General features: G+C 44.9%; 1 protein-coding gene across 1 annotated transcript in view; it reads left to right on the forward strand.

Annotated features, from left to right (window-relative positions):
• WDR41 (WD repeat domain 41) overlaps nt 1-25,425 on the forward strand; it is a 579,210-nt gene that overhangs the window by 361,654 nt on the left and 192,131 nt on the right. Inside the window, exon 9 of the mRNA XM_069627429.1 lies at nt 8,003-8,184. Coding sequence (XP_069483530.1) covers nt 8,003-8,184 — 182 coding nt within the window. The remainder of the gene's footprint in view (nt 1-8,002; nt 8,185-25,425) is intronic.

Consider the following 25,425-nt stretch of genomic DNA (forward strand, 5'->3'; position numbering starts at 1 on the left):
CATCAAGGCCCAGAAGTTCCGGATGGTCACCCTCCAGCACGTGCTGGGGCAGCTGGAGGAGGGCGACTTCCTATCGTCGCTGGACTTGGAGGATGCCTACTTTCACATCCCCATTCTAAAAGGACATCAAAAGTTTCTCAGATTCGTAGTCCAAGGACGGCACTACCAATTCAAGGCCCTTCCCTTCGGATTGAAGTTGGCGCCCAGGGTATTCACCAAGTGCCTAGCACCAGTGGCGGCGCGGCTGCACCTGCAGGGGATCCACGTCTACCCCTACCCGGACGATTGGCTCATCTGAGCAAAGATAAGGGAACTCGCCGTCGGGCACACAGCGAAGACCGTCCAACTGCTCACGGATCTGGGTTTCTCCATCAACTTCACCAAATCCCACCTGGTTCCGTCGCAGGTCGCACTGTTTCTGGGAGCCAAGCTCGACACAGTAGCGCGACTGGCCTGCCCGTAGGAGGAAAGGACGAAGGCCATCATGGGCAAGGTGCAGCGGCTGTTGGCCATGGATGTGGCCAGGGTGAGGTCCATCAAGTCCCTTCTCGGCATGATGTACTCGTGCATCTACCTAGTGCGCCTGTGCAGACTGCGGATACGGCCACTGCAAGAGTTCCTCGACGCCCGTTGGATGCAAGCGGCGGGCAGCTGCGAAGACAGGATCCCGCTCAACGAGACCTTCCGCCAGCGATCCGGTGGTGGGGGGCCCGCCCTCATCTGGCAGCTGGTGCGGACTTCCAGACCCCGATTTATCAGAAGACGGTGATGACGGGTGCCTCCCTGGAGGGGTGGGGAGCGCACACTGGAGATCTCCACACAAGAGGCCTTTGGCTCCCGGAGGAGAGGTCACTACATATCAACATCCTGGAGCTCCGAGCCGTGTTCTGGGCTCTCAGGTCGTTCTCCCGTCCCTCAAGGGCAAGGTGGTGAGGATCTTCACCGACAAAACCACTACGATGTTCTACATCCGGAAGCAGGGAGGCACCAGATCCCCAGCCCTATCCAAGGAGGCCCAGGATCTGTGACACTGGGCCGTCGCCCAGGGGATGTTTCTGGTGCCCTTCCACCTGGCAGGAATAAAGAACACCATTGCAGACTTGCTCAGCAGGGAGCTGCGCTCGTGCCACGAGTGGGAGCTGCGGCAGGATCAAGTGGATCGGCTATTCCAACGATGGGGCAGTCCCCAGATCGACCTATTCGCGACGACGGCGAACACCAAGTGCTGGAGGTTTGCCAGCAGGTTTCCCCAGCCGGGGAGCATGGGCGATGCCTTCTCATTCCCCTGGGACGGCCTGTTCCTGTATGCGTTCCCGCCGTTGTTGCTGCGACTCATCAACCAACTCAAGAGGTCCCGGTGCAGGATGATCCTCGTCGCATCGGCGTGGCCGAAACAGATCTGGTTCCCAGACCTTCTGGACATGTCAGCGTCCCCCCCCAACCCAGTCAAGCTGCCGACAGACGCGGACCTCCTCGCCAGAGAAGGAGGCGTCATCCTCCATCACGACCCAGGGTCGCTGAACTTGCAGGTCTGGCTGCAAGGAGGTATTTGCAAAGGCCAGGGCGTCCTCAAAAGTGCTATGGACATAAGTGGAAGAGGTTTTCTTTCTGGTTCGGCGCACAGAAGATTAACCCTCTGTGGATTACAGCCCCTCAAGTGCTGCCGTACTTATTGTCGTTGGCTAAGGCGGATCTGGTGTCTATCTCCCGCTACACCAGAACTCCGGGGCGCTCATCCCTGTCGTCCCATCGCCTGGTGAAGGAGTTCATGAAGGGACATGTTCCCATCATTTCCGCCAGTGAAGGCTCCGGCCCTGGCGTGGGAGCTCAACGTGGTGCTGACCAGGCTCAGGGGGCTGCCATTCGAGCCTCTGCATTCTGCACCGTTGAAGTTCCTGTCGTGGAAAACAGCGTTTCTTGTGGCCATCACCTCCGCAAGAGTGGGAGAGATCCAGGCCCTCTCCTGTAAACCTCCATACCTGACTTTCCACGAGACAAGGGTGGTGCTGAGGACGCAGCCCGCCTTCATGCCCAAGGTGCCGTCGGACTTCCATCTCAACGAGCCCTTGGTGTTACCTGTTTTCTTCCCGTCGCCTTCGTCGCCGGCCAAGAGGACTTTGCACTCGCTGGATGTAGCTAGAGCGCTGAAGTTCTACATGGACCGCACAAAGAGTTTTCGGAAGACATCACAGCTGTTTGTGAACTTTGGACCTGTGAGTCGGCCAAGCAGTCCTGCGCAACCTGTTCACCTGAAGGTGGGCCTGGTGAGGAGGCAAGAGATGCTTAATGTTGAAATGCTTAATGTTGAGCCTTGCCACCTCCCGTGGTTGTGAATGTGTGCACTGCTATGTATTCTTGTATTCATGATCATGTGAATCCATGTCAGACCCCATGCTAGTGAAGGAACAAGTTACTTACCTGTAACTGTTGTTCTCCGGCATGGGTCTGGCATGGATTCACATGCGAATGCTCCCTCCTACCCCTCTGCGGCTCTTCACTTGGTCCTACTGCCACTTTACGTGCTACCAAATCTGAGGATGGCTGCCAGGGGAGGGGCTTAGGGAGAGGGCAGTCATTGGCTGAGGGCAGTATGACCCAAAGACCAGCGATTGGTTACTACTAAGAAAGACCGTTCAGAAATGAACCTGAAACTGATTTTTTCTTTACCGAGGATTCCCAGCCTGACGACGAGGAATATTCATGAGCATGTGAATCCATGCCAGACCCATGCTGGAGAACAGCAGTTACAGGTAAGTAACTTTTCCCTTTTGAGAACTGCAGCTGGAGTCTATCCTTGTCTGGAACATCCTGCAGACTGCCTAGAGAGTTAATGGGATTGCTGGTCAGGACGCTACGTTTGAAGGGTGATCCCTGAAGAGTTGACCGGTGTAGTGCTGCAAGTAAGAGTGCTTCAGTGATGAGCTGGCAAGGGAATTGGAAACGATGGCGAAGTCACCCCTCCCAGGTACGATGTCACTGATACAATGGGAAGGCAGATTAGAGTATGGCAGGATGTAAAGAATAAAGAATCATAGGTGGGGGCTGACCCTATTCATACAGAGAACAAGGGGAACCACAGAAAGAGGAGGGATGATTGTGGAACAGCATCCGTGTTGGACCACAAAATGGCTTGCCGAGAGGGTGTAGTGCCATGAACACAAGGCTGGCAAGCATGGTGTGCAAGCTCATGGAAGTTGAGGGTTCCCTGCTGCCTTCAGGTGATCTAGAAGCAGTGGGGACAACAGCCAGGTGTTGACCCTTCTGTTGGGCCTGTTGCCACATTCAACACAGTACTAGAGGAAGATTTCATTCACTGTTAACTAAGCTCAAGCGCTCTCACTCCATTGTAGGTGTGCTCCCCATACTTCTAGCATAAATGCATTCTTTCACTATCTCTGAATGCAATACGAAGCTAGCTAACCCCTCTCTTCAAAATGAATCTGTCCCCCAAGGCCTTTAAAACAGCTCTTATCACTTCCCTTTTAAGAAACCCTCTCTAGACCCCGAAGGATAATTACCGAACCATCACAGGGTGCCCTGACAATTAAGCGTTTCTATTGAGAACCACCAATTTATCAACTCCCTGTAATCCGGATTCCGACATGGAACCTAAATTGCCCTGGTCTCAGTTTGGGATGAACTTCTCGACTATTCAGACCATGACCATTTGTCTCTTTTGGTGATGCTTGACTTACCGGCCACCTTTAATCACCATTTCTTATTGTCTCGACTTTCATCTATAGAAGGAGTTCAAGATCTTCTGGTGATTCCTCTCAAATAGGCACCAAGACATTAAGATTTGCCATTTCACCTCAGCTCCTGCATTGGTGCTATGTGGAGGTTCCACAAGGTTCTCCTTTATTACCCCTTCTTTTTAATATTTATATGTCCCCTTTATTCATTGTCTGGAAATTAGACATTAATTTCCATTCATATGCAGATGATTTGCAATTGTTTCTCAAGGTAGCTGTCTCTCAAGAACTTTTCCCACCTTCAGTCCTGCTTTTCTGAATTCAGACTCTAATTGAGTAACAATAAACACCAATTGAATATGGCATAGACCGAGACTATGCTGTTGGGTCTCACACACCTCTTGAAATGTCCTCCGAGATGTCCTTTATTTCCTGCAATGTTTGATCTGTCCACTAGATTTTACAAGAACAGAAATCTGAGTTAACTGTAACCCTGAAATGAAACCATCCAGTCAAGTTCACTAGGTTACCTGATCCTCATTTATTGTCTAGAATTGAGGCGCAACCTTCCATTTCTTCTTCATTCCACCCACTTTTTCGTGGTAGGTACACTGGTCAACACTTGACTTGACTACGCCACTGCTTTCTATGCTGGACTGCTGAGCTGTTTGTTGAGTCGTCTTCAAACCATCCAAAATGCAGCAGGGGTTGGTCTTTCAGCTCTGTAAGATCTCCCCGGTTTCCTACGCTAGATGCTTCATGCACTGGTTGCCAATTGCTCAACTGATGAATTTTAAAACGTTGTTGTGTTTGTAAATACATCCAAGGATTGATACCCAACTATCTATGTTTAAAAATCAAGCAACATTTGATGGCACGCCCTCCAATCTACTAATCAAAGCTTGCTAGAAATCTCTCGTTTCCGTTGCTCAACCATAGGTGACAGATGTTTTTCTCTTCTTGGCCCTCACCTCTAGAATAAACTCCCACCACAACTCCCCTCTCTAAATTCCCTGATGATTTGTCACAAAACATTGAAAACTCTTCTTTTCTTATAACAATTTTATTTTCTCTCTGGATTGTTTAGGTTTTGCTGCCAGATGCACACAATGTCTGCCCGGTATCTGGTGTTATGCACTATAGAAATCATAATAACACAACAAACATGTCAAACTGGGATTTTAGCTTTTTGTGTCATCCTCCATCCAACAAATGGAGCGCAAAAAGAAAAGGCTGAAAAACGTAAACTGGCAGTGAATATGATTGCTTGGACTATCGAAGGTAGGTAATCCAGTAGACTTCCTCAACATTGTTGCTGATAGTGTGGTGGGGAGAGACCTGCAAGAGATTATTAACTGTTATGGTAACTCCCAGCCTTAAGGAAGGGATTCTGAAAACTGTGGCAAGAAATAGAATCAAATTTCAGGCCACTGCTTTCCTAGGCTTGTATTTGAGCCACTGGAGGAATCATCAGTCCTGGCAGATTACATTCCTGATGCAGTGAGTCGAAGCACCAGTGTTACAGCTTGCAAAGTTTAAGGAGACACATGCCATAGATGGCCTCAAGAACACACAAACTCAGACCGGAAGGATAGCTCAGAGGCAACATGTTTGTCTTGGAAGCAAGACAACGCAGACATCATGGGTTCCATGCATTGAAGCTGACCTTTGGCATGAAGAACAATATAAAAGCTCAATCTACTGGTAACCAGTAATTACGTTGTAGTAAAAAATAGTGATTAATAAAAAAAACTAACAAGGGTAAAAAAACATAGACTGGAGCTATTAATAATTAAGTGCAAACAAAAATGAAGATATGCACGTTGGAATTTTAATATAAATCCCAGGTCTACCTACAGTTCAGTAATAAAAAAAAGTATGAAGTGAGGGTCTATTAGAGGCTGCAAGCATAGAAGAGGGAAAGTGGTTTGGGGGATGAAACCCCACCCCAGTAAAGAGGAATTAGTAAGTCTGGTGGTGGGAGTATGCTGGGGTGAAGGAAAGGAGAAGAAACAACCAAACAAACATTATGGGGCACTAATGTAAGTACCTCTAGATGGCACTCAGACACCATAGAACATGATTGCAGGCAGACAGTAGGCGTGGTGAAAAGAATAACTCTACATTTTCTCCACAGTTGTTTGTGGATCATTTAAAAAACATGTCACGGTTTAAGGAACGGTAAAATCACATATAACCAATCTAATCTCTTGAAGATAATTCAAGGGTTTTATTAGAAGAATCCTAGAGTGGTGAGGTCTCTCTCTCTCTCTCTCTCTCTCTCTCTCTCTCTCTCTCTCTCTCTCTCTCTCTCTCTCTCTCTCTCTCTCTCTCTCTCTCTCTCTCTCTCTCTCTCTCTCTCTTTTCCAAGTACAGGCAGTTCACTACCTATCCCAAGTGTCCCTCAACCCCAGGATGGTCTCTAGAAATCAGTAACCCCATCTATCAAAGATACTGACCTGTATGGTTGCGATGGCCTAAGGGTGATTACCCTTTATAACGTTTTCCCTCTGGTAACAATTTAGGTGGTCCCTAACCAAGTTCTTGCAATGCAAATCAAGGATATGTGCATTTCATACACTCGGGCTCCACTTTCTCCTTCTCTTTCAGGGCCTTAAACTCCTCTCCCCACGTATCTCTGTTTCGTCCCTGCTGCTCCACTCACCATCTCCTCTTTCTCCTTTTGTCCCTGTGATATACCTCTCTTCCTCACTACTATCGACTTCCACACTCTGTTTTTATCTGATCTTACTACTGCTCTGTCCTCATCTCCACTGTTCCCCACTACTCTCCCCCTTCACTACCCTCCCCACACTGCTACAACATGCCCTCTCCACACCAAAACTACACTCCTCTCTTCACGTGACTACCACCTCAGTCACTCCCTACTCTCCCTCTAGTAGTCCCTCTTACAAACCTTGCACGCACACTCAAATCCAAGTACCACTTTCCCAACCAATGTCTCACTTTTTACATTCCTTCAGCAATCCTCCTCCATGGCCTCCTGTACCATTCTTCCTCTGCTTGGTCTCTTGGACATCCTTCTCCTCCCTTGACCTCAGTCTCCCTTCTTGTACGCGGGTGCGCTGTTTCTAGGCAATGGCTTCCTGCTGTTAGAACAGAAAATGTCCCAAGTCATGTGAGGTCTGACTGACTTGCTTAGGATTCTGACAGGAAGGGGGACCGCTGTGCGGCCCCTTTGCAGGTATCTGTATTCTCTTTGTTGGTTTTGCTGAGCACATTGAGATTTGTAGAATGCTGAGTGGAGAGCTCTGCATACTCGCTAATGCTGGAGTTCCATTTCTTGCACCGATCTGTGTTGCGAAACATATGTTCTCTGCTTGGCTGCTGAATGGGTTGCTCTGAGGCACGGCAGCTCCCACTGTCTCTTCTGGTCATGTTGCCTGCTCTCTTCTTCCACCACTAGACATGCTCGATGTTTAAGTTCTACGGGACAAGAAAAACACTGATCCTATTGTTGGTACAGGCATGGGGCAAGAAATGGCGGTACTCATTTCATGCAAGCAGGCACCAGTAGAACGGACAAGGACTGGAGAGCGCACAACTCCCACACTCTGCCTCTGGAGCAAGACAGGCTCTGGTGAAAACCCTGGTAGACCTCCCAACCCTTTCACACATACAAGGAGAAGATCTTCTTTGCAGCGGTGAAAGCTGCCAAGAACTTTCTAGGAAATGCAGTCTAAAGGGAGTGTGTGGTCTCCCTTTAGCAATGTTTTGATGTAGGACTGAAATTGTGTAACTGTTCAAGTTTTCTTTATTTTAATTAACATACATTTTTATAAATCATACCTAGCTCGGGAGTAACGGAACTCTGTAAAGACCATTCAGCAAAACATTTATAGTGAGAATTTAATAAAGTTGTGCTGTATTCTTTTTGATAACCTTCCAATTGACCATGGTGCCATTTCTTTTTAGGCACTGTTACTGTCCACTGCTGATTATTACTGAATTTAAAGTCTAGAGTCACGTTCCGACCCCCATTCACTGGCTTACTTTAAGTGGATCATTTTGTTTTTTGTACAAGTTAGGGTTATATCTCTGACTCTAAGCAATGTATCCTAAATGTCTCACCCACTAAAAAGGGAATTCTTTCTGGACTATATCTGGATTCGTCGTTGGCATTTAAACAAAAAGAAAACTGTTATAATTTTAAACAACCTTTGGAGTTCATAATGATTTTATTTTTTTAACCGCTGTTTTTGCTACATTCTGCTTGGCTGCATTTCTCATCAGGTATGTGTTTGATATATTTGTATAATGTTGTCATATGTGTTCCTATATTTTTTCAGAAGTCACGTTTGTGAGTGGTTCCCACGCAGGAGAAATAATAGTCTGGGATTCTCTCGACTGGACAAAGCAAGCTTGTGAAAGCAGTTTCTGGGACAGTTGGCCACAGGATGCAAATCAAGATACCAGACAGTGGAATCCTCATAAGGACATTTCCATTCAACATTTGGCATCTGATGGGGAGGTATGAACACTGTCTTCTAGAAGTTGATGAAACTGGTTTTCACTTGGGATGCATAATTATCTCTCAGCATAGTATGTTATATCATATTCTAGAGTTGTTTCATCAAGTGCATATCGGAGGATGCTGCCAAGTAGTATGTTAATGCATTTTCTTGGCTGAGGTTACTGTCAATAGATTGTAAGACATTTACTGAGGGCTATCTGATGGTCCTACAGTATGGTTTACTATTCAGCAATAACCTTGAGTTAACCAGAATCTGCCCAGGAGTGTAGGAGCCCACCCCCTCCCCACCACCCAGGCTGCTTCAGGAGAAGCAGGCCCGCCTGTGACGACCGCGTTGAGACCGCTGCTTCCTAAGAATCCTGCATGCATCACACTGCATGCATTCCATCAGCCTCCCTACTCGGCAGGCCACTATCCAAGTTGCCTCTATTAAGCTGCCGTGCAAGGAATCCGACGGCAATGTAGCAAAACCGCATGCCCTGACTGTAAGATGGCTGCTGCCTATTGTTTGCATCTGGTTGCTAGGCAACCGTGGGTGTGAGCCCGTGTGCTCGATTCTGATTGGAGCTTATCCGGCATATCTCAAAAAGGAAGCGACCGGAAGGCTTTAGCCGGCCATTTCCTCTCAAGGCCCGCCTCTTGAGGCCAGAGCCTGTCCTTTTGCCTCTCCAGCCGCCTGTCGCCGCTTGCCGCAACACTATGCCCGCAAGACCATCATATCTATGAATCCTTCTGGTAAGCGACATCTGTGCCCTAAGTTCGCACTGTCCTCCTACTGCGCCCACGCTGCCTATGAGGCGTATATGTCCACCAGAGGTTACTCCATCTAGCACCTACCAAAATCGACTCTGAAAGTTTATCACCGGCAGCACATAACGTGCTCAATGCGTCACAACTGCCGCCCTGCTATATTACGTACCTGACTCCCCGATAGCTGCAGCACCCTCCCAAATGTTCAGCCCCTGGATGTGCCCCTGCCTAATATGCGCATCACTCGCTTTGCTGTCGTTACCACATCTATGCTCCTCCTTATTCTAGGCAGCGGCCCTCCATGAATGGTTTTCTTCTTCTGGGAGCACTAAGCCATTGTGCACACTACGGTTATTGCTCACTATGTACACCACTGAACAGCCTACTATGCCCTATCTATGGTCCTACCCAGCAGACTCTTTTCTTTGTTCCCTGGAATGAGCCTTCGGGACCACGATTTTTCTGTGCCGCCGCACTCATCACGTAGCCCACTGTGCCTAGTCTGAACTGCGCTGCTGCAGCTCACTGTGCCTATTTTTCTGATCTAGCCTACCTATTGCACACTGCCTATTTTGAACTATGCTGTTGCATTTTACTGTGCCCACTCTGAACTGCGCTGTTGCAGCCCACTGTACACAGCTTTGAACTAGCCTACCTATTGCACACTGCCTATTTTGAACTACGGTGTTGCATTTTACTGTGCCTATTTTTGTACTCGCCTATTTGTAGCCCACTGTGCCTATCTTTGAACTAACCTTTTTGCAGCCCACTGTGCCTATTTTTGTACTAGCCTATTTGCAGCCCACTGTGCCTATCTTTGAACTAGCCTATTTACCGCCCACTGTACCCATCTTTGAACTAGCCTATCTGCAGCCCACTGTGCCTAGCCTGTACTGACCTGCCTATTATGAACCAACTTATTGTCCCGAGTCAACTGCACCTGACTGCACTCTTGGACTCAAACTGTCTGTTCATGGCAAACCTTTACTTAACCACTCTTACCTTGACGGCAACTCTCTCCCTGCTCCACCCCATCAACACTACCCTCCCTAAACCACAACCACAATCACCCCCGCCTCAACATCCCCCCCACATACCACGACCATGGGGTATGTCGAGACTGAACAAATCGACCAGCCAAACTGTACCCTTAGCCCTCTAGAATGGATCTGCCGATTTGCTGCTCCACCCACACCCTGGAACATGTGCCCAGTGAAGGACAGAAACCTGAGACTCTGCTCTCGGTTCTTAACCCCAAGTCACCCACCGAAAAACACCCACCTCATCCCAAGCACAACCAAGTTCAAGCCAGCGACGCGCAAATCTTGGACAACACCCAGATAGCCCCCACTGGCATCATTGAACACCCCCTGATCAAAGGTGCTCTCATCAATGCCCGCTCACTGGTCGCCCATGTGCTAGACATCGCAGACCTCATCTCCGCTAACAACCTGCACTTCTTGGCTATCACTGAAACCTGGCTGCACCAGGCAGCAGGCCCGGCTCTATCCCTCGCCATCCCAGAAGGCTACTCAATACTAAGGAACGACAGGGACTCAGGTAAAAGAGGAGGAGGAGTAGCCTTTATTGCCAAAACATCCCTTGACCTTAGAATAACCCCACCTTCTGTCAACCAGGTTTCAACCCTCTGCTACACAAACCGTCCTTTTGCACCTCATATACAGACCCCCAGACCCCATCTCCTCATTCGAGGAAGAGATATCCAACCTCCTGATCACCAATACTAAATCGGGATCTCAAATCATCCTACTAGGAGACCTTAACCTTGGCCTCGGCGATCCAAATGACGTCAATGCACTCTCCCTGGAAAATACCAAATCCCAATTAGGGTTCAAGCTCAGGATCACAGCCCCAACACACAACAAAGGTAGAACCCTGGACTGGTTAGCGGATCACAACTGTTCCACAGCCATCCTTAAAAATGAGCCAATCGCATGGTCAGACCATCTCGCCATCTCCTTCTCCATCCATGGGAAGTCACAACCAAACACCCTTCCAGCCACCATCCCGCAAACCCTCACCAGGAATAACCGCAACATCACCTTGCAGAACCTTCACCCTCTTATTCACAACATCCTTACTCCCACAAACTACGCCAACCTAGATGCGGATAAACTTGCTGACCTCTATAATAAAACTCCCGAATCAGCAGTAGATATCATCGCTACCATCAAACTCGCCAAAGCTAAACCGGCAGCCCACCTGAACAAATGGTTCACCCCGGAGCTAAAAATCCTCCGGAACACCAAACGAGCTGCAGAAGCCACCTGGAGAAAAACACCAAACCAAGCCAACAAAAAACAACTCATGATAGCAGCTACCACCTACAAAACCGCCATCCTCAGGGCCAAAAAAGAGACTTACGACAACAGAATTGAGAACGCCAAATCTAAAACAGAGCTCTTCACCATCCTCGGGGAACTCAAGTCCCCTTCCACACCCTCAGAAAGCTGCGTGAAAGATGCAGACTGGTGTGAGAGGATCCAAAAAGCCTTGGCAGACAAAATTGCCATGCTACAATCCAAAATCGAACAGAAAAAGCTCAGCCTAGCCAAAAAAGCAAACCTCCACCACCGCCCACCTCCAAAGCCCCAACATGCCCTCCTTCTCCTTTTTCCTGGTATCTACTGATGAAGTGGAAAGCATCAGAAATCAAAACTCTTGGGGTCTATCTAGACTCCACACTCCCGCTCAAAAGACAGCTGAACGCCACAGCTTATGCAAATAAACTCATCAATGACTGCAAACCCTTCCTCTCACCAGCCAACTGCATTACTCTAGCCAGAGCGCTAGTGCTCTCAAAAATTGACTACAGCAATACTCGGTACCTCAGAAAGCAATCTGAACAAACTGCAGATGCTACAGAATAATGTCCTCAGAGCCGCCCGTGACACGCACACATTTCCAGCATTAGACAAGATGCACACTGGCCCCCTGTACGAGACCGAATCATTCTCAGATCCCTTGTCATTGTCCACAAACGCCTCTCCAATGACGCCCCCAAATACTTGGCAGACAAGTTCTTTAAGCACACTTCAACCAGACCGACCAGAACGCCATACTCACATTGCCTATCCATCCCCCAATTCTCCCTAAAAAAAAAAGCAGGGGGCTCCAGCTTCCCGGTCCTAACCGCCACACTATGGAACGCTGTACCGCTGAACCTTAGAGCAGAACCCTCCTTTTGGACTTTCAGAGCCAAAACAAAATCATGGCTCGCCAACAAGAATTCCACTGCCATCTGTCACACTACTTAATGTACTTGTCTCCTTTGTCGACCATCATGTAACCCGGTCAACTACACTTACTGTTGTTTTATTGTATGTCTATACTATGCTGTAACCTCCTCTAAGTCTCCGGCGCCCAGTTACCCCATGGTTTGGTGCGCGGTATAAATAAAGAAACTTAACTAAACTAAACCTGCAATTCACATGCTTGGGTTAGGCCCAAATCTCATCTGGGAATGTGGATCCTGAGCTGTTCTCTCCATGAGTACCTACTGTTAAGAAAGAGTTTTCTTTTGGCAACTTTCCCGCCATAGTTTCTATTGACCCCCAATTTTTTAGCTTTATTTTTTAACCTGTTCTCACTTTTTGAGGGGAAGAAAAGCTTGAAGCTTCACTTGCTCTGCCTTTCATCATTTGTTATGGGGAAACTGATCAGTCCTTCATTCTATCAGTACTGGGAAACTGTTTCCCTTTTATCTTACACATTTTTATAGCTTTTTAACATTGCACACAGCATCTTACAAAGCAGTGCAATGGGGATACCTTTGTATCACCCTACCCTTTTACACTTTTGGATTTTTTTATATGTGCCTAAAAACAAGCTGGTCGCAGCATATATATTTGTAACATGTTTGTGTTATTTTCATTGTGCACATTAGCGTTTACCGAGTATGGCTACTAAACATGGCTAGCGCCCTAAAATGGCCACGCCTCACGATTTTCACTTGTTCTTTGGCCATATTGTAGTTTGGCCTTCTTCATGCCCTGTCAGCTCAGGAAATCCCAAATAAGATCATGCACTTGTTTGGGACATGGGACAGTTGCAGCTTTTGTCCCTGATTGGACAACTACTGGCTGGTTGAATGGTGCAAATCCTTACCATTGGTGGACTTGCTTCCGGGCTGGAGTTTGGATAAGAAGAGGACTCCTGCAGCCATTTCTTCAGATCAGCGTTGGACCCAAGAATCAGCTGTAGATGAACAGCTGACTGAAGATCCGAGGACTACCCTTGAAGAGGCGTGGCATCCCTTCCTGCGTCTGGCCCAGTGAAGCCCTATGTGACTCCCTGATTTGCGAAGGCCCTGTGCGGTGCTTCAACCCTTGAACTGGTGGGACCAACCATTCTGGATGTGTTCTCGAGGATCCAGCTTTCTGTTTGGGAGATTTATCATTTTTATGCTTCATCCCCTCTCTAGTGAGACCCCGAGCACTTTTTGCTGGACTTCTGGACCTTTTTCTTTCTATCCTGAATGAGGGAATACTTTCCCCCCCTCATTCATTCATATTTGCTCTGACTTTTGGAACTCTGTTCTCTGCGTTTTATCTTTACTATGGAGTCTGCTTTCCTCCATATCTCTTAAAGGCATCTGTGTTACACTTTTGCATCACACAACACCTTATGTGCAGTGTTGCTGGGAATACTTTGGGTTCTCCTTTGAGATTCATTCCTTATCCTTACTAACTACCCTTCTTAAGGATAGATGGATACTTTGTATCCTTCCTAAAACTTTATACTATGAGAGATTAGCACACACCACTGTATGTGGAGTATACTTAGTATTCCCCTTTTCTCTGCTCCTGTGACTTTTTAGTCACAGTGACAACCCTACAGTTATGGGTGGTGGTAATGCACGTGTTCTACCAACTAGTGTGCTATTTTTTACCACAGACTGTATTCAATGTCTCAGTTGTGCACAATATGGTCACCTATATTCTAATATGGTGACTCCTTTCTTTTCTTTCACCATTTCTTGTGTGGTTGTCTTTTGTTGGCCCTTCTTCTACCATGCTGGGAGGGGGCTTCTACCATGCTGGGAGGGGGAGGTCTGTGCGTGTGTGTTTTGCCTTTTGTGGGAACTTTTGGGTGTCTCTGCCTAGACTCCAGTGTGTCTGGGCAGGCAGGAAGTGAGGGAGGAGTTAATTACTCCCCTGCACTTTGTCTGCTTAAGTGCCTGAATGGAACTAGTTCCCACTGGGGGACTGGCTATCCTGATTGGATAGTCACCCGCCCCTTTCTGCAAAATGCTGATAGAGTTTGCAGAGGAGTGTATCGGAAAACATACGAGTGAAAAATGATTTCTGAGATTTTTATTTATTTCCATTTGTATCCTTCTTTTATTGTGTATTTATTTAAAATCCACATTTAATATGACCTTGATGTAATAAGTACATCATGTAGTCTGCAATATATTTACATTGCATTTCCTTTCCATCCAGCCTGAAAAGTTCATTCATAGTTCATGCCTATTTCATTTTTCACAAGTTACCCCAGGTGGTCAGTCTGTGAATGCTGCAAGCCAATCTGTGCCCTGGTCTAGGAGCACTGTGTTATCGCAATACAACAGTGTATGTATTCCAATAGAAACCTAGTGATTGTGGGAATTACTTTACTTAATTCTAGAGGGCAGATCAGTCTGGTAAATGTTCAAAAGAAGCAGTGCAAGCACACACCCCGGTTTCAACGCAGTGTTCATGGCTACTCTTTTCAGACTCCTATCCAGCCTTCCACTCCAATGTTTTTATACATCTGTTGGATATTGAAAAGCGGTCCCAATTACATAACCCACATTTCAAGTTTTCACTGTAGCTTTCATTACAAGGGACATATAACTGCAGATCATCTAATGTTGTGTACCTCATCTAATGCAAAAATTGCATTCAAAAGAATTGCGTGAGTGAGACCTGCAAAGATCTGCAGGAAAGGATGAACGTAGATAGATGCACCATCTCAAACCTCAAAACAGAAACACCAGTGGGTCGACACTTCACACAGGTTGGACATTCATTGCAGGATCATTCTATGATGGTTTTAAAAGGTGCCTCTCAAACTCCACACACAGAAGAATGTGGGGGTTCAAGTACCTGAAGATGCTTAACCTGAAAGACCGCAGTCTTAACATCGACATTGGATATGTGACATACTATGGCCAACTTTGATCCCAGCTCCAGCAGTGAAATAATATCAACAAAGTCAGAAGACTCCCCATCAGCACCATTTCTCAAAAACAGCTGCCAGACTCTACTGTTCAGGATCCCTAATGCGTGAGGGGCACAGGACACCCACAAAGGAAATCTTGGACATCTAAGCTCAAATGTGTTGGCACCCATTACCAAGCCTCAGTCGACGACAGACACTGCACCGTCCAAAAATGGGTAATGTTTTGTTTTTCATTTGTCACACTATATGCAAGCCAGCGAACCATTGTGAAGCTTCAGGTGTAGTGAAGTGACATGGGCGACTGCATCAGTTAAACCTTAGAGCACTTTTTTGTAGTATCAAACTGTACACCAGCCAGGAAGCATTAGCTGTTAACCTTGGAATCACTAAAGCGCCTGGATGCTACTTCGAGGCTGCAAAACCCTTTTTTACACTTTGTGATTAAAATACAAAATGACCCATTTCCCAATTATGTGTTTTCTAACTTATCAGTGCAATATACCTTTTAAAATAAAAATCAGTAATTTTAGGAAACTAGCGGGGCCCACGTTAAGACTGCTTGCAGGCGCATTACCGCCAACCTCGTAATGAGGCAATTGACAGTTATGATGCTTACTTAATTATAGATGCCCAGAAAGATATGCCATGACGCAATAAGAAATGGCTAGACTGGCTGGACTCAAATGTCAGTCTAGACTGGTAATAACACTTATCATGCTGATCATCCTTCGTTGGGAGGTTAGCTCAGGGCCAACATGCTCGCCTTGAAAGCAAGACGATGCGGGGCAACACAGGTTCGATCCCCGGGTCCGCGCTTAGAAACCTCTGGGTATTAAGAGCGTTATAAATTACCTATTACAATTACAATTATCTAACTTAATGTTACATGTGAAAAGAATCCATTTTTGTCTCCCTTTTTCTATTAAATGCAACTCTCAGAATATGTACTGTCTTCAACCCTTTGTATCACCTACGCCCAGGAGTGTTTATGGCCTTTTAGATAAGAAAGCCATTCCAGGCCCATATTCCATTCATTCTCTTCCTCCTGCCAATTACATGTTCCTTTTTTCATTTTGAGAATAATCTGTGCTATGGCTTTCCTTTACAAATAATTTCACTCCAACATCTGATAAAGAGGTTTGTGAGACTTCGTAGGCTAATGTGTTGTTCCATCTCTGCAAGATTTTTGCGTTTGCCCAACAAAAGGTATCAAAATCTGCAACTTGTGTGACTGTAGCATTGAAATATTGACCTTCTCCATAGCAGTGGCATGATCTATGAACCCTTCTGACAAGGTAAACGCTAGACGTTGCCGATTCCCTTTTAACCAATATCGTTGGTGCTAGTCTGCAGGGCAATACAGACAGTTGTGAAGGCATCATGAAGCAAGACACAGACTACAGATTCAAAATTAAACACTTAATTAACTTAAATATCAGAATGGAAAAAGGCCTAACTTGCCCTATGGGGAGGAAGGATAGCTCAGGGGCAACGCGTTTGTCCTGAAAGCAGGACAACACAGCGCACACAGGTCCAAATCCCAATCCTGCGCTTAGAAACCACTCGTTGGTTTAAGCGCATTATAAAAGAACAATTATAATATATGGTAAGGTGGGATTTCCCTACCTAAATAAAACTTAGGAAAGTTTGAGTCAAAGAGTTCAACTTAAGACTCTGTCCGTACCCAAAACCTATACTTGCGCTTACAACTAAATATGTGCAATGTGTAGGGATGTCCGCAACCAAAAGAACACAGTGTTCAACACAACGTTCTGAGCTTCTTACAGTTCGCAGCTTCCTTTCAGCTCCCTTCCCCAAGTGTAAAACAGTTCCACAAAAAGTCTCAAAATTACCTTCTTGAGATTAAGGTGTTAGTTTTAAACATTCTCCGGGGTTCCCTTCCCCAAGTTTCAAACACAGTTCTAGCTCAAGAGAACCACGAGACTCCGTCCTCAAGTCAGCAAATGTCTCAAGTCTCAAGGGATTCCTTCCCCAAGATTTAGTTTAATTTCCAAACCAAAATATTCTTGTCTTCATAATTTAATTTCGAGTTCAGTTAATTCTGCTTTCAAATGTGTATTCCTGTGGTTTGCAGTTATTACTCAATTTGGTATCCAATACTCCTCTCCTTTGTTCAATTTAAAAGTTCCACTTTAAATCGAGCTTCAGTATCTTTTTGTGTGTTTATTCTTTAAAATTATTTTCACTTCAGAACTCGGCATACAGTTGCTTAACGTGAACTTGAGGTTCTGCTACCTTTTGGATTCAACATGCAATAATTCTGTTTGTTTTTGATCGTTTTGTTCAGTTTGGTATTCAATAACTATAGATTTTATTTGCGACTCATTTTCAATTTAGTCCTTTGTTCAATATTCGTTTGATACACTTTAAATATATTGCCCATCGCTCAGAGACCTTTGAAAGCGTGTTCTTTCCACATGAGACCAATCCGATACAAAGTATTCTTGGTAGTTTAGCAGTCGAAAATGGTTAACACCGAAGAGTTTCAAAAATGTGCTCTTCTGCGACACACAACCGTTCCAATACAAAATATTCCTTAACAATAGAGTTCAAACACTCACACACACCGGGTTTTGCATTTGTCAGAAACTCACTGGTCACTTTAATAGTTCCACCAGCAGTGCGGCTCACACAGCCTTCTGCTTTTGATGTCAGCGTTCCAGCTCCTGACCCTCAGGCACTCCTGTGTTGGCCTCTCATGTGGAGAAAGGGACAGCCTTCCCACACGGCCCCCTTCACCACATTCAGTCCGTTCCATGGACCCCCAGCTCCTACGCCACGCTTCCACAGACCGCCTATCTTTGCAGCCTCAGCACCTCGCATCCAGCTCAGATGAGGTTCCCTGGTGCCTGCACCGGCCTCCTTGCTGCTTCTCCTGTCGCCCCCTTCGTGCTGGGCTGGTCTCCTTTTCTACACCTGCAGCCCCTTGACATGCTGCAGGTGTGAATGCCCAATTAGCCCTGCCTGACCATAATCAAAAGGACATGTCTGACCTTGACAACTCTTAACAGGCATATTGCTTGTCCCAGTACCAGAGTGGTAAAACTGTGTGGTCTGCATTGCAACTTTCAACAATTGGCTAGGTCTTCCCTTGACTCTGATTTTTTTTTCTGCACCTGCCTTCTGTCTTCCTGCAATGTTTTCCCAACTTAATATTTTTCTGTGAATCACTGATTTGGAGGTCTTAAGGTACCTCGGGGAAACCCTGTGCACTCAACAAAGGTTAAGCACAAGCACTGTAATCTAACAAATGACACTCAAGTGAAATTAAAATTTTGTATGCAGAAATAAACCACCCGGAGAGTGATTTAGATTTGTACTTATGGTTGTGTTTAATGGCAGACAGTAGCATCTAACTAAAACAAGAACTTTCACAACACCTACGATCTATATGGCATTCGGAAACAGGGAAGCAGATTTGTCTTCAGGTAATAGGTTAAGTCTTAGCCAGAATCTGTACCAGCTTATTCCAGCTTGCATTTTCACTCCTCAGCAAAGGACAAAACAGTAATCTCTTTCAAGGAGATTATAAATCTTAAAAATTCAGAAGTGCAGTAAAGTGTAGTCTTCAACAACCTTTTTCTCCGAGCACAGTATGTCGCTTGCAGGTCTGCAGTCTGCTGTGCAAAGCAGTTGTACAGTTGGCAACATTTGCTGGAGCCGTCATACTGGCTCTAAACTGTGTAACGGTTCTGTCTCTGTTTTATACTGACTGAGTTTGGGTGGCGTGCTGGGAACATGAGGAAAACCACCTAAAAAGAGGCAGATTCTGTTTGAAGCACTGTGAAGTGTGGCAAAGTGCAGTTGGGCCACAGAATCTTAAGAAGGCAAGCACTGATTGGGCTAAAGGTGGAGATGGATTGGTCCTATAACCTGCGCAATAGATCTCAAGTTATATCGCAGAAGACCTCTAATGAGACACTTATTGATGCTTATAACGCTTTGGATAATAGCTTGACAGGGGATCAATAGTGAGGATAAGAATGGCTCATTATGTGCTACAAAAGAACATTTAATGCAAGTATATGAAATGCGACTGACCAGCTACACGGGAAAAATTGAACGCACTTGCAATAGAACACTTGAGTCAAGATGGTATTGCTTTACAATTAGAATCTATCTGGGGAGGAGCTAGATTCATTTTTGGTTCAGACATCTCATCAACATAGCACAATTACATTTTGACTTTGGGTCTAGGGAAAGTCATGTTTTCAAAGAATACAATTGACATAAAAGGGGCAGGGAGGCTTCGGAGGAATCTATAACCACAGCTTTTAACACTCCTGCTCCCATCTACATTAGGTTTTGTTCATATGGTCCAACAAGCATTGGTGGCTCTACATGAGAATACAAAGAGAGATCTGGAGATCCATAGAGTGATGTTGGAAATTATACCAAGTATATGTCGGCGGCTAGAAAAAGAATCACTCCCAGGTGCAGGATACATTATTGTATATCTGCAAGATACTAATGTAAGCCACCAATAAATTGGAAAAGGGTCTTCTATCAATTATTTCTCAGAACATGAGCAATATTGCCATGTCATCAATTGTAACAAAATTAGAGAGGAAAATGAAGTCTTGACACATTCACGGCATTCAACACCACAGCAGAAGCCACTTTGCTCAGAAAAGAATACACTGTGAAAAAAGGTAAAATAACATTTAAGATCCCAGAGATAAGTCAACACTCCCAACAGCTTTAATTAACATAGTGCCTATTATACAGCCAGTAAATGCTTCGGAAAAGCCTGATGATGAACAAATGTTAAAATCATCAATCTTCATCTTTTTATGGTTATTGTAACCATAAAAAGATGAAGTATAAAACAAGAGACATTAAAACTAATTGATCACAACAATATATAAGGTCGTTTTTTCAAAAAGGAACTGACGTGCAACAAACTCATTAGCAAATTTCATTGTTGTGGAATTCTCTCTGAATGTTGAGGCTCTAGAATTCTCATTGGTGACCGAAAACCTGGGTCATGTTAATGAAATAACGGTCACTCAGAATGTACCACTCTGTAACCACCCGAATAAGGCAGTAAAGTGTTCAAGGAATGATAATGTATCCATGTGATCCAGCAACCATGATGAAATAAGGTTTGAAGAATTTTGCTTAAGGTTTGAATCTGTCCATGATAAGAATCGGCACATATTAAATCATCCGATGTTAATGTCTCTCTTGAAGAAGTGCCAAACCTGAGAGTTCCAGACTCCTCAGACTTGAAGTCAGTGGAATTTGACGATGACCATGCAACTCATTCAGTGATTGTACATGTTAAATCTAAAGCAGTTGCTAGCCTTCTATACTCGGAATTGGAGGAATTCTTGATTCTTGGCTTTGACGTCTGAAAAAATTCAGACAAAGAAAAATAACATATGCAAGCTTAAGTTTTGTTACTTTTTCTCAAGTTAGAGTAAAATAACAAACTTCAAATAAGATGTCATATAGAATAGAGAATGCCTCTACATTGAATTACAATATGAAAATAAGTTAGTAACGGAAGTGGTCACAAGCGTGCAATCAGGTGCGCCTGAGAGTACTGAGAAGCAGGTTATCCAATCTGCTACCAATCAAACCCCATTTGAGAACCGAATATCAACATATAGTTTGAAGGAGAGAGGTGGTTACTGATGTATTACTCTGGGAATATGCGTGGATAGAACAGCTTTATGGGAAATACTGTATTAAATTATATTTTTAGGGGACAGATATTTTTTGTCTACACAAAGTTTGGTTAACAAAGGAAATTGTAACAAAGGATACAAATGTTCCCTAAATACAGCGTATCAAGGGACAAGGTGTCATCCATGGGGGTGGGGGGATTGTTTATAGGTGTATGTAACCTGCTAAAAGTGAAACTTGATGTCCCCATCTGTATCAAAAGTTTGGCAGTAAGCTTAATTGAGGGTTGGGGTGGGGTGAATTTGATAATCAGTGTACATACTCCCCCTGATGGCCCAAAGTGTCTGTTAATCAAGGATCATCTGGGCAGATTATTAGAGGAAATTGAGGAACATCAGCATCCAATAGAAATTATTATATCAGGTGATTTTAATGCCAAATGCCCAGATATTTCGGTACAGGAACATGCATATATTAATGATAACATGTCAAATTTACGGAAGTGTGTGCCTTTTCCTCGCAAGAGTTATCGGGCAGGAATCGAATGCACAGAGTTAATGAATGCCTGGGAACTGGCTATATCGAATGGTAGTAAGAGGTGCAACATACTGAGTTCCTAGTCATGAAATGGAGGTAAGCGACAATATACTTTTGATTATGTATTTTTGTCTCTTTATCTTTGTATAATAAGGTATAACATTTTAAAATGTTAGAAACATAGTCGAATAATCATATATGTGTTCTGTTCTGGCAGAACATCAGTTGCCCCAGAAGTTATATTAATTATGAAATGTAGAGGCCAAGGAAGAAAAACTTAAAATCAAATGGAGAGAAGTATGGTAAAATTCAATAGCCTGCTTATTGCCAAATTCGGGGCCAAATATGATCATTGGTCTGACTGACCCTTAACAACGCAATGATACAATTAAGAGTTGCATAAAAGAGGCAACAATATAATAATGTCTACAGACGTTTAGTAAAGTGGAGGAAACAAATTGGAGATCTTGAAAAAAGACCTGTAAAGTTAATTTGGAAACTAACACATTATTCTGTAGTGAAAAGGAATCCAGGGCAGTGGGCCCGGACAGTATTCCGTCTGTAGGCTATCAAATTAATTGTGAGGAATGATCAAGCATATTAGCTGTCTTAATCATAACTTCATGAAACTGTCCAAAATACTGATATCCCAGGCTAAAAGTTAAACTCTTTTCGTTTTTAATGGGGGGGGGGATCACGAACAGACCCAATTAATTATTGTCCGATCTGCTTGCTGGATAGCATGTAGAAAATATCAGCCTCTTAATTACGATGCTGGAATCATGGTCTAAGGAGAATTAGATATAACTAATGTGATTTCGAAAGGGAAGGTGAACTGTCTGAAGGTAGAATCCATAAGAAAGCATGAATCATTGTATGTTGCATTCCTGAATTTCAAGTCCACATTCAATACGATTAATAGAAACCGCCGATGGAGAAAGTTGTCTGACAAAAACATTCTAGGGGGTCTGTTAAAATTAGTCATGCTCCTCCATGAAGACTCCCCAACCCAGATTACATTGAATGGGCTGGGGAATTTTAAGTGATTTATTCATTAATAGAGGAGTAAAACAAGGTTGTATTCTTGCGCCTTTTCTTTTTAAGGACTACCTGTCAGTCCTTTATGGTGTATTTCAAGATCTTGAAATTCATCCACCAAAATTGGCCAATCACCGGATCCCTTAGACTGCTTATACAGATGATATTGTTTTTTGCAATGAGTCACTATTCCTTGGAGAATTATTTGGTTTTGAGGTTTTGATGTTTGAAAAAGTAAAAATCGTGGAATTTGACATAAGTGTGGGGGGGGAATCAATAGTTTGTCTGGAAATTAGAAGTACATCACTCAGAGGTAGTGAAGGATTACAACCAAATGCACCCAACATTAAGCAAACTAAGTTGGATAAGGAATATGGTAAATACTCCTGGAAAACACTGTGGGAAATGTATCAGGCAAAAGTAGTCCCTATCATTACACATGGGCCAGACAGTCAATTGTACACCGACTGGAAGATGCTATCTTATCTGGAGGGTTACATACTAAGATACCTTTGGAGACTTCCTCAAAGTACTCCAGCTCAAGCAGTACGAAGTGAGTTGGCACAGTGCTCCTTGAGAGTAGTCGTTAAAAAACAGTCTAATGCAATATGCCAAAATAATATATTCAGTCAATGAAGGGTATAGGTACGGTATCATTAGAACCTTGAAAAATGGGGGAAGAGTGTACAACACGGTCTCTCGTCTACAATCGTGACTTACTCGCAACTATCAGTCAATTAGCTGACGTGTGGTAATATTGCAATTTTCAGGTGAGAGAATTCAAGGAACATCTTTGGGCTAGAGAGCAGAGCTACATGATTTTAATGGGAAAGAGTTATTTCTGAATAGCATCACGTTTTCCCTGTATATAGACAACTTCAGAAATAATGTATTCAATTTCCATGCTAAGAGAGAGCAAGAAAATGTTTGTGTTTAAGACGTAATAAATCACAAACCAATGAGGTAATGGGAGCCTGGGGGAATGTTCCAAGGTCTCTGAGCATCTGTAGAATCTGTAAAAAAATTATATCGGATTGAAGCATCTAGTTATTGCTTGTGAACCTTTGGATGATTTAAGAAATTAAATATTTGGTAGACTCCCAGCGTTATTACGCGGTTGTATACAGGAGTGATGTTCCCATCGATGCAACAGGAGGTAAATGCAGGGTCAAGGTGTTTGAGACGGTGCAGAGATCCTACAATGAGGAGCTCTGTCTTGTCATCATTCAGTCAGAGATGGTGGTTAGCCATCCAAGCCTGAATGATGCTTTAGATCCGGTTGATATTAGCAAAGTCACGCTCATAGTTTCCAGTGAGTTTCTGGAGGACCTGCGTATCATCGGCAAAGTTAAGGCTGTATAGATGACCAAAGGGTTGTAGGGGTACATATTGTACAGAGGAGGTGAGAGACAGGACCCTTGTGGGACCCGATAAGAGACAGGGATGGGGTTGGCTGTTTCTACCCCAGCAAAGACCCTGGAGGATCCCTCAGGAAGGAAGGACTTGATCCAGTTTGCTGCTTCAATGGAAAGGTTGAAAGTGGCTGTGAGGTGGTAACATAGAATATCATGATCCACAAGATCAAAGGCCGCCGAAAGGTCAAGTAGGAGGATGGCGAGATCCCCAGCATCACAAATGTGATCGCGTGGAATCTTTAGGTCGAGGAGGGCCCACTCTCTATGCTGTGTCTGTGCGTAAACCCGGATTGGCGCGTACCAAGTAGATTATGGGCTTCCAGATCGGTTTGAAGTTGGGTGTAGGCGGTGCAGTCAAGAATTTTCAGCGGGTAGGGAACAGCCGTGATATGGCGGTAGTTGATAGGGAAGGTGGGGTCAAGAGAGGGTTTTTTTCAGGAGTGGTGTGACCTAATCTTCTTTGATGGAATTCGACACTGTGTGGGAATTCAAGAATGCGTTGATGAATTTAGCAATGATGGGAGCGAGGGGGGCCTGCGCACATCTTGATAAGGTGGGCTGGGCAGATGTCACACGTGCTATTGTACGCTTTGAGGATTTGGATGGTGGTGAGCACGTCAGCTGGGGAGATAGGGGAGAAGTGGACAGGGGGTGCCGTGAGTGCTGGGACGGCGTTAAAGATGGGGAGATGCGGTTCTTTGGTGGGGAGCAGAGAGTTTTGGAGAATAGTTTTATCTCTGAGGCTGTGAGTTTTGTTGGCCAGGGCAGATTGTACCAAGCTTTCTTTCAGGAAGCTAGCAATAGGAGGGTCTGGGTTTTCTAGCTTTTTGAGAATTTTAAAAAGCTCTCTAATATTAGGGCTGGCTTCATTGATCTTAGTATTGTAGATGCTGACTTTGGTGGCAATAATGGTAGTTTTGTAGGATTTGGCAATGGTGCTAAATGCCTCTTCGTTGGTGGGTGGTGCTTTTTTTTCTCTCCAGAGATGTTCTTGGGCACGTTTATGTTTGTGAAGGGATGTGATTTCCTCTGTAAACCAGTTGCGGTGGTTGATTTTTTTTCACATGTCATTTTTTTGAGGGCCGTGCCATTGGAGGTCGAGGGACATAGTAAAGAGGATAAAGGAGTGTTGTGTCCAGTATACATGGTCAATGGATTTGACCTTTATGGGTGTGTTGACGTTTGAGATCCAGTCAAGCAGCCGGCCTTTAGAGTGTGTGGGGGCTGAAACAGCTTGAGTGAAGTACATCTCGTGAAGAGAAGTGGTGAGGGCGGTGGACTTCTAGTCCGCAGGGTCTTTGAACCCTAGGTTAAAGTCACCAGGGATCAGATATTTGCTGTTGGGCTTGAGGATCGGAGTGATGAGAAGGGGGATGTCGGCGTCCAGGGCGCTGTGGTCTTTAGGTTGGCGGTAGAGGAGTAAGATGTTAACGGGGGTCTGAGGGTTGGGTTCAATTTTGGCAACCACGAGTTTGTAGCCTAAGGTGGGAGGCTCTGATGGGAAGAAAAGATTTGGAGATAATAGCAACTCCCCCAGCTTGGTTTGCCACCCTGTCAGCTGTGAGAATGGAATTTCCATTGAGCATGGCAAGAGACAGAGATGGGCCAGCTGCTTCGAGCAGCCAGATTTCCGTAATAGTCAGCAGGTCATGGTCATTGT

Source organism: Ambystoma mexicanum, chromosome 6p (assembly GCF_040938575.1).
Source record: "Ambystoma mexicanum isolate Mex_15411 chromosome 6p, UKY_AmexF1_1, whole genome shotgun sequence".
Classification (NCBI taxonomy): Eukaryota; Metazoa; Chordata; class Amphibia; order Caudata; family Ambystomatidae; genus Ambystoma; species Ambystoma mexicanum.